At 47.5% G+C, this 11,560-nt stretch overlaps 1 protein-coding gene across 4 annotated transcripts; it reads right to left on the bottom strand.

The window, feature by feature from the left end:
• Nucleotides 1-423: 423 nt before the first annotated feature.
• OTX2 (orthodenticle homeobox 2) lies at nucleotides 424-10,091 on the bottom strand. Of its 4 annotated transcripts, none has more exons than XM_043920270.1 (5): nucleotides 9,992-10,091; nucleotides 9,770-9,840; nucleotides 4,976-5,191; nucleotides 3,865-4,040; nucleotides 424-2,074 (listed from the first exon to the last, which is right to left on the bottom strand). In XM_043920270.1, exons 3-5 carry the CDS (start codon nucleotides 5,070-5,072, stop codon nucleotides 1,454-1,456), a joined length of 894 nt encoding a protein of 297 aa, XP_043776205.1. In that variant the 5' UTR covers nucleotides 5,073-5,191; nucleotides 9,770-9,840; nucleotides 9,992-10,091; the 3' UTR covers nucleotides 424-1,453. The 4 variants fall into 4 exon arrangements, with proteins under 4 accessions (XP_043776205.1, XP_043776207.1, XP_043776206.1 ...); XM_043920272.1 differs by having other exon boundaries at nucleotides 3,865-4,016; XM_043920271.1 differs by lacking the exons at nucleotides 9,770-9,840; nucleotides 9,992-10,091 and having other exon boundaries at nucleotides 4,976-5,278.
• Between the last annotated feature and the right edge of the window lie 1,469 nt (nucleotides 10,092-11,560).

The raw sequence follows: 11,560 nt of genomic DNA, 5'->3' as shown, positions 1-11,560 counted from the left end.
TTTTTTGGAACTTAAAAAAAAAAAATCCCTTAATCAAATAAGAGAATAGAAACAAGGGATTCTTGTCATTCACATTTTCTCTGAGGTACTACAGTTTGTCACTTCTTGCTTAAAAAATTGATCTATGTTAAGACATACTAGTAAGGTGCCTAAGAAATCATTAGGGTATCTGGCAGGGAGGGAAAAGGAAGGAGGGGTTTTGATTGTTTGGCTCTCTATATTCAACTTCAGAGCAGTATTAATGAAAGTCACAAAAAGTTTACATACCAATCATTCATATCTTAGTCATTCATATTTAGCACCCCCCCCAATTGAAAAAAAAACAACAATGTTTGTTAATTCCCTCTCTGATCCAAGAGAGGAGTGGCTGAATGTGGGCTTCTCATTCACAAATAATGGTATAAAATTAAGCGGGACCCAATGTTGTGCTAGAACCATTTTAATATAATTATACATATCTGCCAAATCAGGAAGAAAGGTTTATGCATATATAACTTTTCCAGTTAACATCTGCAAGCATAAACAACGATGATCTCAGCTTATAAATTCATCAGGGTCAGAGCAATTGACCAATGTCTCTTTACTGCTAGGTTTACCAACAGTAAATTACATGATGAATTAGTGTCCTTTTCTCTTCTCTTACTCTCCTTGTCCAGAGACATTTTGTTGTAAAGTTTTCAGTGCAGCTCACCTCCAGCCAAAGGTAATCTTTTTAGATAAGTACTCAGTTGCTCTGAATTTACTTATAATTATAACCTATTTAATCACAGAAGAACCCCTGCAGAGGTGGAGTTCAAGGTTGCATACAATAACAGGAGATCACAGTTTTGAAGTCTAGCACAGATTAAAAACCACAGATGTACCATTTATATAAGACACACACTGATTGTCTCTTAAACTACATATTGACTCCTTATGAACATTATTTTTTAAATAAAGTAGTGCATCTAGGACAATCAGTCGCACAATTCACACAGCCCTGAAAAGTTTTTCAGTGCCAACTACCAGTTGGTCATGAAACGTGAGTGAGCTTGAGACACTGTCCATTCCTAAGTTCAACCAAGGATTGGCTAAAACATTGGAACACCTCTGCTTAAGAAAGCTATGTCCTTCCCTCCTTCCCCTCACAATTTAGTTCTGCTTGTTTATTTTTGGTGGTATTTGGTTGCACATGGCTAGAATGCTTTCGATCACTTTGTGAATCAGGAAAACCAATGATCTAAAACTATAACAGGATCTTAAGTATTAAGTAGATTGGTTTGTCCATTTCAGGTAGCTGGTTGGTAGGCCCCTCTAAGGCCTTTCATTTTCCTTCTATGCCTCCCAGGACATTGATCAGAAGATGAGTCTGAACATCATACCATCTAACTCTTTTAACCAATGCCTGGCTAAAACTGGAATGTCCAGCCCAGTATACTTAAAAATCACCCACAAAAAGAGGTTCTACAGGTCTTCACAAAACCTGGAATTTCCACGAAGATGTCTGATCTTTATAATCCAAGCAGTCAGCATTGAAGTTAAGCTTCCAGGAGGCAGTTTGGTCCTTATAATCCAAGCAATCAGTGGTTGAGTTAAAACCCAAGCTTGAAGCTCCATATCCCTGGGTGGAAAGAGAAGCTGGGGACTGATTGAGATGGCTGGTGACTGCATTGGTACCCATGGGACTGAGTGTGGTCCCTGGTCCAGGAAGCTGGTGATGCATAGGGGTCAAATAAGATCCACAGTCCATGCCCCCAAAGTAGGAAGTTGAGCCAGCATATCCTTGACTATAACCTGAAGCCTGAGTATAGGTCATGGGATAGGACCTCTGCATGCAGGAAGAGGAGGTGGACAGGGGATCTGACAGTGGGGAGATGGAAGCTGGGCTCCAGATAGACACAGGAGCACTGCTGCTGGAAATGGCTGGGACTGAGGTGCTAGAGGGGGGAGTGAATTGGCCACTTGTTCCACTCTCTGAACTCACTTCCCGGGCAGGAGATGTCTTCTTTTTGGCAGGCCTCACTTTGTTTTGACCTCCATTCTGCTGTTGCTGCTGCTGTTGGCGACACTTAGCTCTTCGATTCTTAAACCATACCTTGAAAGGGAAAGAAACGTCTTTAACATGGTTTCAGTAATTGCTTAAGGAAAAGAGTGGCTCCCAGATTATAAATCTGTCCTAGGTGGACAGATATGCTCCTGGAATTATAAGAAAATCAGGGAGGCTCTATCTAAAAGCACTTGACCCTGCTTTACTCCCAGCTCAGAACAGTAACATTTAAGATAATCACCCAAATCATACAGCTGAAAACTCTTCCCCATCACTTTCCTATCTCTTATTTCCCTTCAAATACACACAAAAATGTAGACCTAGCTGCATTTTGGAACACTCTCACAATGGAATAGAACGTATTTGTGTCTTTTGGATGAGAACATAGGAGAAATGAGGTAAAACAATTCTTGTGTTACATGCCAACAAGAACAGCCTAAATTCAAACACTTTATGGTCCATCTTCCAGGTAGCAACCGCTAATATGACGGCTGGTCCCATCACTTTACTTTTTGTCTCTCCTAGAAAGATTCATAAAAGAAAGCTCTCAGGAGAAATGATCCTGTTGAGGAAGGTCTGAAAGTCACTATTTGCCAAAACCTTCCTTATAGTAAGTGGAGTGAATTGTATGTACTCTGTTTTGAACTCAAAACCAAACTTCTCTTCTAGTCTCAAGTCTGAGACTGAGGCTTTTCCTTCAGGGTAGTGCCACTTGACACATAGATTGTTTCCTGTGTTGTGTTCATTGGCTTGTCACCGCTGTGTATAATTTTCAAAATTCTCTTTACCAGCCTTTTTCATGTTCTGCAATGAAGGAGCTGTGTTTGGTGTGCAAGTGGGGTTTATCAGGGAAACTATGGGCATTTTCTGGGCAGAAGTTTTTAGTTGTCTTCTTGAGTGAGCTCTCAATATTGGCGTCTTAACTGTGATGATAATGCTATAATGCTGAGCACAAACCACCAGGCATTCAGAGCCATTTCTTTTCTTTCAGTGAAAACTTTAGTTCAAGCCTCACAGGTGCTAAAACTTCTTCTATCCTACTTTGAAAAAGTTTCTTTTTGGTCTGTTGCTCATGCTGATGTGTCCTAGCTGAAGGGTAGTCCCAAATGTGTATGTGGTTTAAGTGCTCAACATTCTTCCCAGAGAGATCTACATGGGACTTGCATTCAGGAAGTTGGGAGTTCATTTTCCTCTCCACCTTAAGGTCAAGTTAAGGGGGAGAAAGGGGGGAAGGTAGTTATCACAGGGATATCATGTTGATATTTTATCTGCAGAATGGCTAAGACCTAGCAAATTCTGTTCAATCCATAAGAAGTCAAAGAAAACACTCTTATTGTGTAATTCTTCTACCACCAAACTGACATGTGACCTTGAGCAGACCATTTACTCTACTTCTTCATTGTAAAAATACTGGAACTATCCAGGAGCTAAGCTTCTTTTACCCCTAAAAGTAGATGAGAACTGGGGTTGGGGGAGAGGTGGATTTCCAATAGAGGAAGGGAAGTTTTAAAATACTATGTGACTCTTCTTGAATCCAAGGGTTCTAGGACTAGGCTTTATCATCACAGCTAAATCACCCGTCTGACCTTGCAGCCTAGGCTGGAAGACCCTTGGTTATAGGATTGGGTGGGGGTGGAAGGACAAAAAGGAGTAGGAGGAGGGGACCTTAAGAGACAAGTTCACTGGCTTCAGATGGAGCCGGTTAGTTGCAAACCTTCCTTTGGTCCTCTCCGAGACCTGGAACTCTCCTGGGTCCTCTACACACACAGTACTAGGGGTGGGGTGGGGTGGGCGGGTGTCACGGTCAGGAAAGACGGTTCTGTCTACATCTGCCCTACCTGTACCCTGGACTCAGGCAAGTTGATTTTCAGCGCCACCTCCTCCCGCATGAAGATGTCTGGGTATCGGGTCTTGGCAAACAGTGCTTCCAGCACATCTAGCTGCGCTCGGGTGAACGTCGTCCTCTCCCGCCGCTGTTTCCGAGGGGTGGCTACGGGACAAGAAGCCCAGGGCCCTTTAGGGTGGGGAGCAGTTTCTCAGTCACAGGGGTCTCGGTGGGTGTCCGACTCTCCCCATCCCCACACCTCGGCACTCCCCGGGTCCTCGGCACCCGCTCGGCCCGGACGCTACCCACGTTCTCCCCACCCCTCCCCGTCCTCCGCTCCTCCGGCAAACACGGCCCCTTCCAGGGGAGACCGCACTGCCCCTGACGTCGGAGATCGCTCCAGTCAGAGCGTCCCTTCGAAAGCAAACAAAACAAATGAAATAAAAAACAAAAAACAAGAACCCTCCAAAATCAACCCCTAAACCACAACACAAAAACTCCATTCTCCCAAGTCAAAGGATCCTCTAGGACCGGCAGCTCAAATTGATGGGGCCTTTGTTCCTCCATCTTTAAAATGGGGGCACATTTCACTTCATACTTCTCCTTCTACCACTTTACAAAACAGATCTGATCAGAAAGGAAAACACTCGCACCCCGGATAAATCACACCTCGAGGGATTAGAGATGAAGGGCCTGGAGGTCAGAGGAGATGCCGGAGGTTTGGCGGGGAGAATTTATCAGGACCTCGACTTCGCCAAGAGGGCACTTCCGAGGAACTGGACTTCGAGGTACGGGCAGGGGCGTCTCGCCCAAATGACAAGGGCAGTAGCCTTCTTTGCCCCAGTCCAATGTGTGTCCCCATTCACTCCAAATAAAAAGAGACGATTTTCTGAAAACTTTGTAGATCCAGCTACACCCTTTTCCCCAGCCCCTGCCCTCTCCTCCAATAAATGCCCTGTGGCTTTGAGCTGCTGCTTGGAAGAAAAACCCAGTGGAGACCTCTCCCGGAGCTAGGGCGGGGACGACGAGACCCTCCACCCCGGTGCTCCGGGGGAAAGGGTGTTATAACCCCGCGAAGCAGTCCTGGGGAAGGAGAGGGCAAGAGTGCCGCGGGGCTCACTTACCCGGGTAGCCCACCGAAGGGTGCAGCAAGTCCATGCCTGAAGTGGTCAGACTCAGCCCATTGACTGCATAAGGCGGTTGCTTAAGATAAGACATCATGCTAAGGTTGTTTGGAGGCGCAAACTCGGCCCAAATCCGGGGGACCCAGCCGGAAGGTCTTGCTTCGCCCGGGTTGGACAGATTCAGAGTCCTTGGTGGGTGGGTTTGGAGTGGTGGAACTAAGGCAAAGTAAACAAACAAACAGAGGTGCTGGTTTACCGCTTCGTAGGATGCAGCTCTTCCTCGTTCCACCACTGACTTAAAAAAGCCCGAGGTACCCAAGGCAGAGGTTTATAAAGGACTTGCAGAGCACCCCCGCCGCCCCCACCCCCAGCTGCCCTGGAACTAGAGGAGATGGAGAGAGACCAGATAAACCTGTCTTCCCCACCCCCCAGCCAAAATTTAAAAAAAAAGAAAAAAGACCCGAAGAAAGCAATTACAATCTGCCTCCCCCCGCCCCCCAACAAAACCCCACGCCTCCAAATGCTCACATTGCATTCCTATCCCTACATTTGCATAGGACTCCTTGGCTGGCACTAGCTAATTGTCTCAAACAAAACTTGATTGGGGCCATTTGCAGAGACAAAGAACTCTTTGGCTAAATAAATAATGCTGATAACAAAGGCCATTGGTGAGAAACAAAGAAACAATTCAAGAAATCTACCTCTCCCCAGACTGTTGCCTTTCCAAGGCAGATTTTAATTATCTTAGCTTTTTACCACTTTCAACTGCTGCGAACCTAAAATGTCAGTGCATTTAACATCTAAAATACCAACTTGCTGAAGGCAAACTTGAGAAAACTGCTCAACCGCTATTATTCCACATTTGAAGTCATTTCCAGTAATCATTTGCACCTAATTAGTAGTCTGGGTAATTAGATTTCGAGGTAAGTAACAGATTTATTAGGGTTTTGGAGAACCTTGATTATATGTGTCTAAAGAACTCAAGCTAAACAAACAAGTATTAAACTTGATTAATCGACACCCATCAAATATTTAAAGGTAGTGCAAAGAAAGTCTTCAAGTTTGGCACAGGGTTTGCAAGAAACTCTGAAGTAAAGTTAGAATCCCACCAATCAGATAATGACAGGCTCCCACATTTGCAAGTAGAAAGGGTGCGCATTTGTAGTGCAAGCCGCTCCCATGTTGATTTTGATGTGTGGAGTCTGCTGATCCCACAGGAGGCAAATTTTCCAACATTTGGGCTTTGAGCAGCTACAGCAGAGTTTCCTGTTAACTCTTAACTCTTTTTGGCATTCTAGTTTTGCAGAAAGTACATACACAAACATCAAAGTTGTGAAACTAATAGAATTTCTCCCTACCTTTTAAGTTTCCTAAAATCCTATAAGAGAAAGAGCTCAGAGAGGGCAAAGGAAGAAAAAGAAAAGTTATTTACTTTATTCAGATGAGTTTTTTCTCACTGCCCCAAGCAGAGGGATTAAAAAATGAGTGCTTATAGGCTGGCTGTTTGCAATTTTGACTTCTATTTTCCCAAAAGGTGGTACTTCTGCATGGATCTCTACTTTCCGACTTTGACATTATGAGATTGCTTCAAAATGGCGGATACAAGATTAGAAGTTCCTCTTATTTTAGAGTTTCTCCTGAGTTTTAAGGACTCTGGGCTTTCATATTTACATTGCTTAAGAGATCAAGACACAAAACTCCATAAATGGAACTTGGTTACTGCAACTTCCTGATTTAAGTTCATAGCACAAAACTCAAGCTTTTCCATCTTTCAGTTCAGTTCAGTCACTCAGTCGTGTTAGACTTTTAGATCTAACTTAATGTAATTTTATAAATGCCCTTGTAGGAGTTAGTGTTATCTCACCAGTAAAACTAATTTAGCTGCTCCTACCAAAAAAAAAAAAAAAAAAAGACGTTTTCTTCTCAAGACATCAAAATATTATTGCTTTAAAATACAGTCAGGTATTGGTTTTAATAGCCTCTCAGCTGGAGTTCTGTCTTGCTTAATGCAATCTTACTATGTTGGAAAGTCCTGTAGATGGAAACAACTAAAATTATATCGGATCTGCACATGAGGAATATGGAAGAGTTCTCCATGTAGAGCTCTCATCCAATTAAAAATGCCTGACACATCATACATGAAAGTAGCACATTCCAGCATAAAAAGCAGTTACAAACAGAAAGCATCAGGACAGAGATCCTTCTCGGAGCTCCTTTAATCTGCCATCGAGAAACGACCAAGATTCTTGGCAAAAGACTTTACTATGGGATACATCTTTAAAAGAAAAAGGAACAAACCAAAAGCTACGACGTGTTCTCGACAGCCAGCCTAGGTACGCGCTCTCCAAAGACGAGGCCTCGGACCCTTCCATCTAACTTTCAAAGCCCTGCCAGGACGCCTTTCTCCCTTCCTCTCTAAGCAGAGGCCGGAAGGGGAAAAAGAAATCCCTTTTCAAAAATACAAACCTCAAAACAACTGCTCAGGAGGTGGCCCCTGGAGAACTCCTACCTATAGAAGGAGCGGGCGGCGGCCGCGCGGCGAGTCCCCGCAGCCGCTCGGCGCCCACACCGCCGGGCGCGAGTGACTCGGTCCGGCGGCGTCCCTGCCCCGCAGCCCCGCAGCCTCGGCGCCCGAGGTCCTCCCGCCCCACTGCCCGCCCCGGGCCGCACCGCCTTATATCTAACGGTCAATTCGTGCAATCTGTCGCTCCCCCTCCCACCTCCCCCCTCTTTTTTTTTTTTTTTTTTCCCCATCTTCCAAGGAGCCCATCTACCAGTTGCTGTGTCCTCGCTCAATAATAATTACCTCGTCCGAGAATTAATTATAATAAATGTTTTCTTGATAAACTAACGAGATAATCCGAAGGGCACACGTCCCTTAATTACAGGCCGCCGGGCTCAGCTCTGCTTCTCGTCCGGGCTGATTAATTTTCTGCATGATGGAAAGGAAACAAAACTACGCGGACTGGCGACCGGCCTGCGGCTCGGAAGACGACCAAGAGGAAGAGGAGAGAGAAAGAAAAGGGGATTTGCGGGCCGCGCGGAAAACAGCCGGCGCGGGCCTCCCTCCGGCGAACTGGAGTGAAAGTTTCTGGCCTCAGGGAATCGAACGACGCTGCCACCCGCGAGGGAGGGAGGAAGAAACGTGCCCAAAGGGTTGGCCTTGACTATTAATTATGGCAAGGAGAAAGCCCTGATGTGAGCTCTGAGAGCGGAGGTCTGGGTGTCTACCTGCCTTTGGCGGGGGAGGAGTTTCCTCTTCACCTCCTCTCTTTTGCTAATAACTTTGGAGACGGGAAGAGTCCCGAGGCAGGCAGGAGAAACCCTGGCCCCGAAGCTCTGGGATGAAGGGAGAATTTCCAGGAGTGACCTCCCCGTACCTCCCCAAACAATCCACCACTTCAGGGGCAACGCAGCTCGGCCTTCGGTCCCCACGCCCCACTTCGGTCTGCAAAGGAGGAAAAAGCCGACTGGGCGGAATTCTGAAGGGGGCTTGTGTTTCAAAAATTGTATCCTGAAACCAGACTATGATCTCAAGAGTCACTTGAACGCCTCAACACGAAGTCTTCTAAGGAATTTGCGGCGCGACTCGTCGCCGAGGCTGGGTGCTGGCTGAGGCCTTCTGTTGGTTGTCCCCGGGCAGACCGAGATTGGAGGCTGGGCCTCTGCGGCCCGCTTGTCCCAGCGCGACCCGGCCGGCGACGGCCAGGGGTCCCTGAGCTTGGGAGAGGAGCGTGCAGCAGGCCCGGCCGCTGGCCCCGTCCGAGAACTATCGAGGGGCAGCCTTCCCACGGGAAGGACCGCAGTCCTCGGCTCTGCTCGGCCTCTGGCGGAGCAGGGGCCACTAGCCGCCACTTCTGCCCGCCCCAGGTGCGCGAGGAAGGCTGCGCCGGGCGGGCCCGGAACCGGCCCCCGCAGTCACGTTGTAAAACGACTCTGGCGCACTAGCTGGGTCTAGGACCACAACACACAACAGCCACGGGGGATTATGGCAATGCCAGGTGTTTTTTTTCCTCCCCAGAGGTGGGGAAAATGGTGATCAAAAAGAAAAAGGCGATTTGGAGGCCCTCTGGAAGAGGCTGAGAACCTTAGTGAGCTTCTCTTGGCTGGGGGAGAGGGGCCGAAAAGAGTGAGCGGCGAGCACGGGGCGGACAAGATGCCGGCGCTCCCTGCCTGCTCGGTTATCCTCTCGGGTTTCCTCTCACGTTCATATGGGACAGGCAGGGGCTCGAAGGGCGCCCACCGATTCCCGCCGACCCGCGGGCGAGCTGGGCTTTGGGCACGCGGGCCCTGGGAGGCGCCCAAATTATCATCATCACCACCATCCGTCCATCCATCCATCCATTCATCTAGCTACATCTGCGTCTTTTTGTCTCGGACTCTTAAAACGTCCTTGTGATCAATCCAAATGACCCCAAACACATCTGATGGCCAAAACGCAAAGATCGCAGGGAGAAGCCCAGAATGGGCGTTGACATAAAACCACAAACAACACCCCTCCAAAACACCCCACATCGGATTCGCAGGGTTTCCACGATGTTCTGCTAAAGCACCGACCGCAGGAGCGCGCTCCCTCCCTACCTCCCACTCTCGTCCTTATCCCCAGATCATAAATTTTCCTCAGTGATCGTTACTGCACCTCAGAATTTTGCAAAGGGAAGAAAATAAACCAGGCTTTAGAAAACTCCACGTTCTCAAAGGTGCATCAGTAGGTCTATTAGAGGTACTGGGGTGGTGGTAGACAGAGGGACACACAGATATGGATATAGACAAACAGACAAGACAGACACTTACCTCACAGCCACATGGGGGGTTAGAGGGAAAAAAATCAAATTATCCTTCAAAATTCCAAATAGCCAGCTATCCTAAAAGAAATCAAGAGTATTGAGTTAGATATCTTGTAATCTTCATCGTTCCATTAAAAAGTCAAACAACGAAAAATATTTTTCTAAAGAAAAGAAAACGAGGAAAGTCGCTCAAGTTCGAGACGCGCGTGGGCCCCTCTGCGATACATACAAGGTAGACTTGAGGAGGGCTTCTCTAGCGATTTTTATTTTTAATAACAGTGGAGGCTGAGTTGGAGCTGAGGTCGGTTCCGCTCTCAGGGAGATTTGCTGAGAAAGCGCCTCTCTGGCAACTTTTTGACGCAAACTCTCCAACCAATGGCAGGGAGAGAATGATTGACACATCTAAGCCAGAGGGAAAATAATAAAAACACACAACAGGGGGAGGAAAACAGGCCGCTGCTGCACGGGGGGACGAGCAGGCAACAAATCCAGGCCTCCGACATTACCAGAATGTTCTTGAAAGACACTGGGCTTTGCCTAAAATATACATTACGGCTGGAGCATGTGAACTTATTGTATAATTAAAATGATGGACAGCGAGGCCTCTCTTTTTCTTCTCTTGTTCTTCCTTTCCTCCCTCCCTCCCCCCCTTTTGTTTTTGCTTTTGTTTTAAGGAAAGGGAGAAAGGAAACCCATACACCCTAAGATGGGAAGATTAAAAAATATTTAAGACAAGGATGGAGGAGAGTGTGGGTAGGGGATAGCTGGTTATCACATTCCACGCTAGCAATAGGTGTGTAGAACAGACGCAGAAAGCTACTGAGACTGGAGGTTAAAAACACCACTATGTAGTCTCAAACACGGTCAGATCACGCCAAGGGGACCAGGAAGGGTAGAGAAAGGAGGCCTGGGGGGTGAGGCGTGGGTGTGTAGGCAAGAGAGATGCAGATACACAAGTCCAAGAACAAACTATTTTTAAAAAACTCAAGTGTCTTTCTCACTCTTTATGTCCCTATAAACATCTCTCGGCCCCTCAAGCAAAAGACCCGGGCTCCTGGTTTTCGCGCAGGGTTTTTACAGCTTTAAGAAGCCCAAGGCAGCCTCCAAAGAACACGAATCCCGGAATCTAACCCCAGGACAGGTTGGGGAGGCAGCAAGAGCCGGGTCAGGACTCGAGGGTGTGAGAGTGGGATCGGCAGGATACCCGGGGAGGGGGCAAACGTGGGAGGCCCGCTCTGGAAACAATCAAGAGTTTCTGCGTTAAAACAAGCGCCACTCCAACGCTAGCCGTGGCGGGGCCTGGCCCTAAACTGAGCCCGCGCGGCCCGAGCCGGGGACTGGGAGCCCCGAGGGTAGAGAGTTTCTGAACCCGGGGACCGAACGGAAGAGAGCGAACCTCAGCCCAACTTTTCCGCCTGGCACAGAAAGCGGGGCCCGACCGCTGGCAAATAGATCTGAGTCCCTAGAAAAGCAGAAACTGTTTGGGCGGGGTGGGGTGGGGTTGGGGGGTCCAAGTGGACCGGCTGAGGATGTGTGACTGGCTGGGTGGGGTGGGGGTGGAGAGCAGAAAACAGTCCTGCCTTACAAATCCCAAAGCCGGAAAAGAAATATAAAATCTCTTCCTAAACACCCTCCCCCCTCCAACCACGCCACCACGGCAAGTGGGCCCAAAGAAACGGCTCGCTGCTTTTAATTTGGGGACCTATGTTAATGAAGTTGGTAATTAATTCGTCGCTTTGTTGTCGGTTCTTATACTGTATGTGTAATCAAATGTGGACGTCCTTGGGATTTACAGCAA

This window comes from Cervus elaphus, chromosome 12 (genome assembly GCF_910594005.1).
Source record: "Cervus elaphus chromosome 12, mCerEla1.1, whole genome shotgun sequence".
In the NCBI taxonomy this organism is placed as follows: domain Eukaryota; kingdom Metazoa; phylum Chordata; class Mammalia; order Artiodactyla; family Cervidae; genus Cervus; species Cervus elaphus.
Note: the sequence above shows the minus strand (reverse complement) of the source record. Positions and strands in the feature narration are given on the sequence as shown.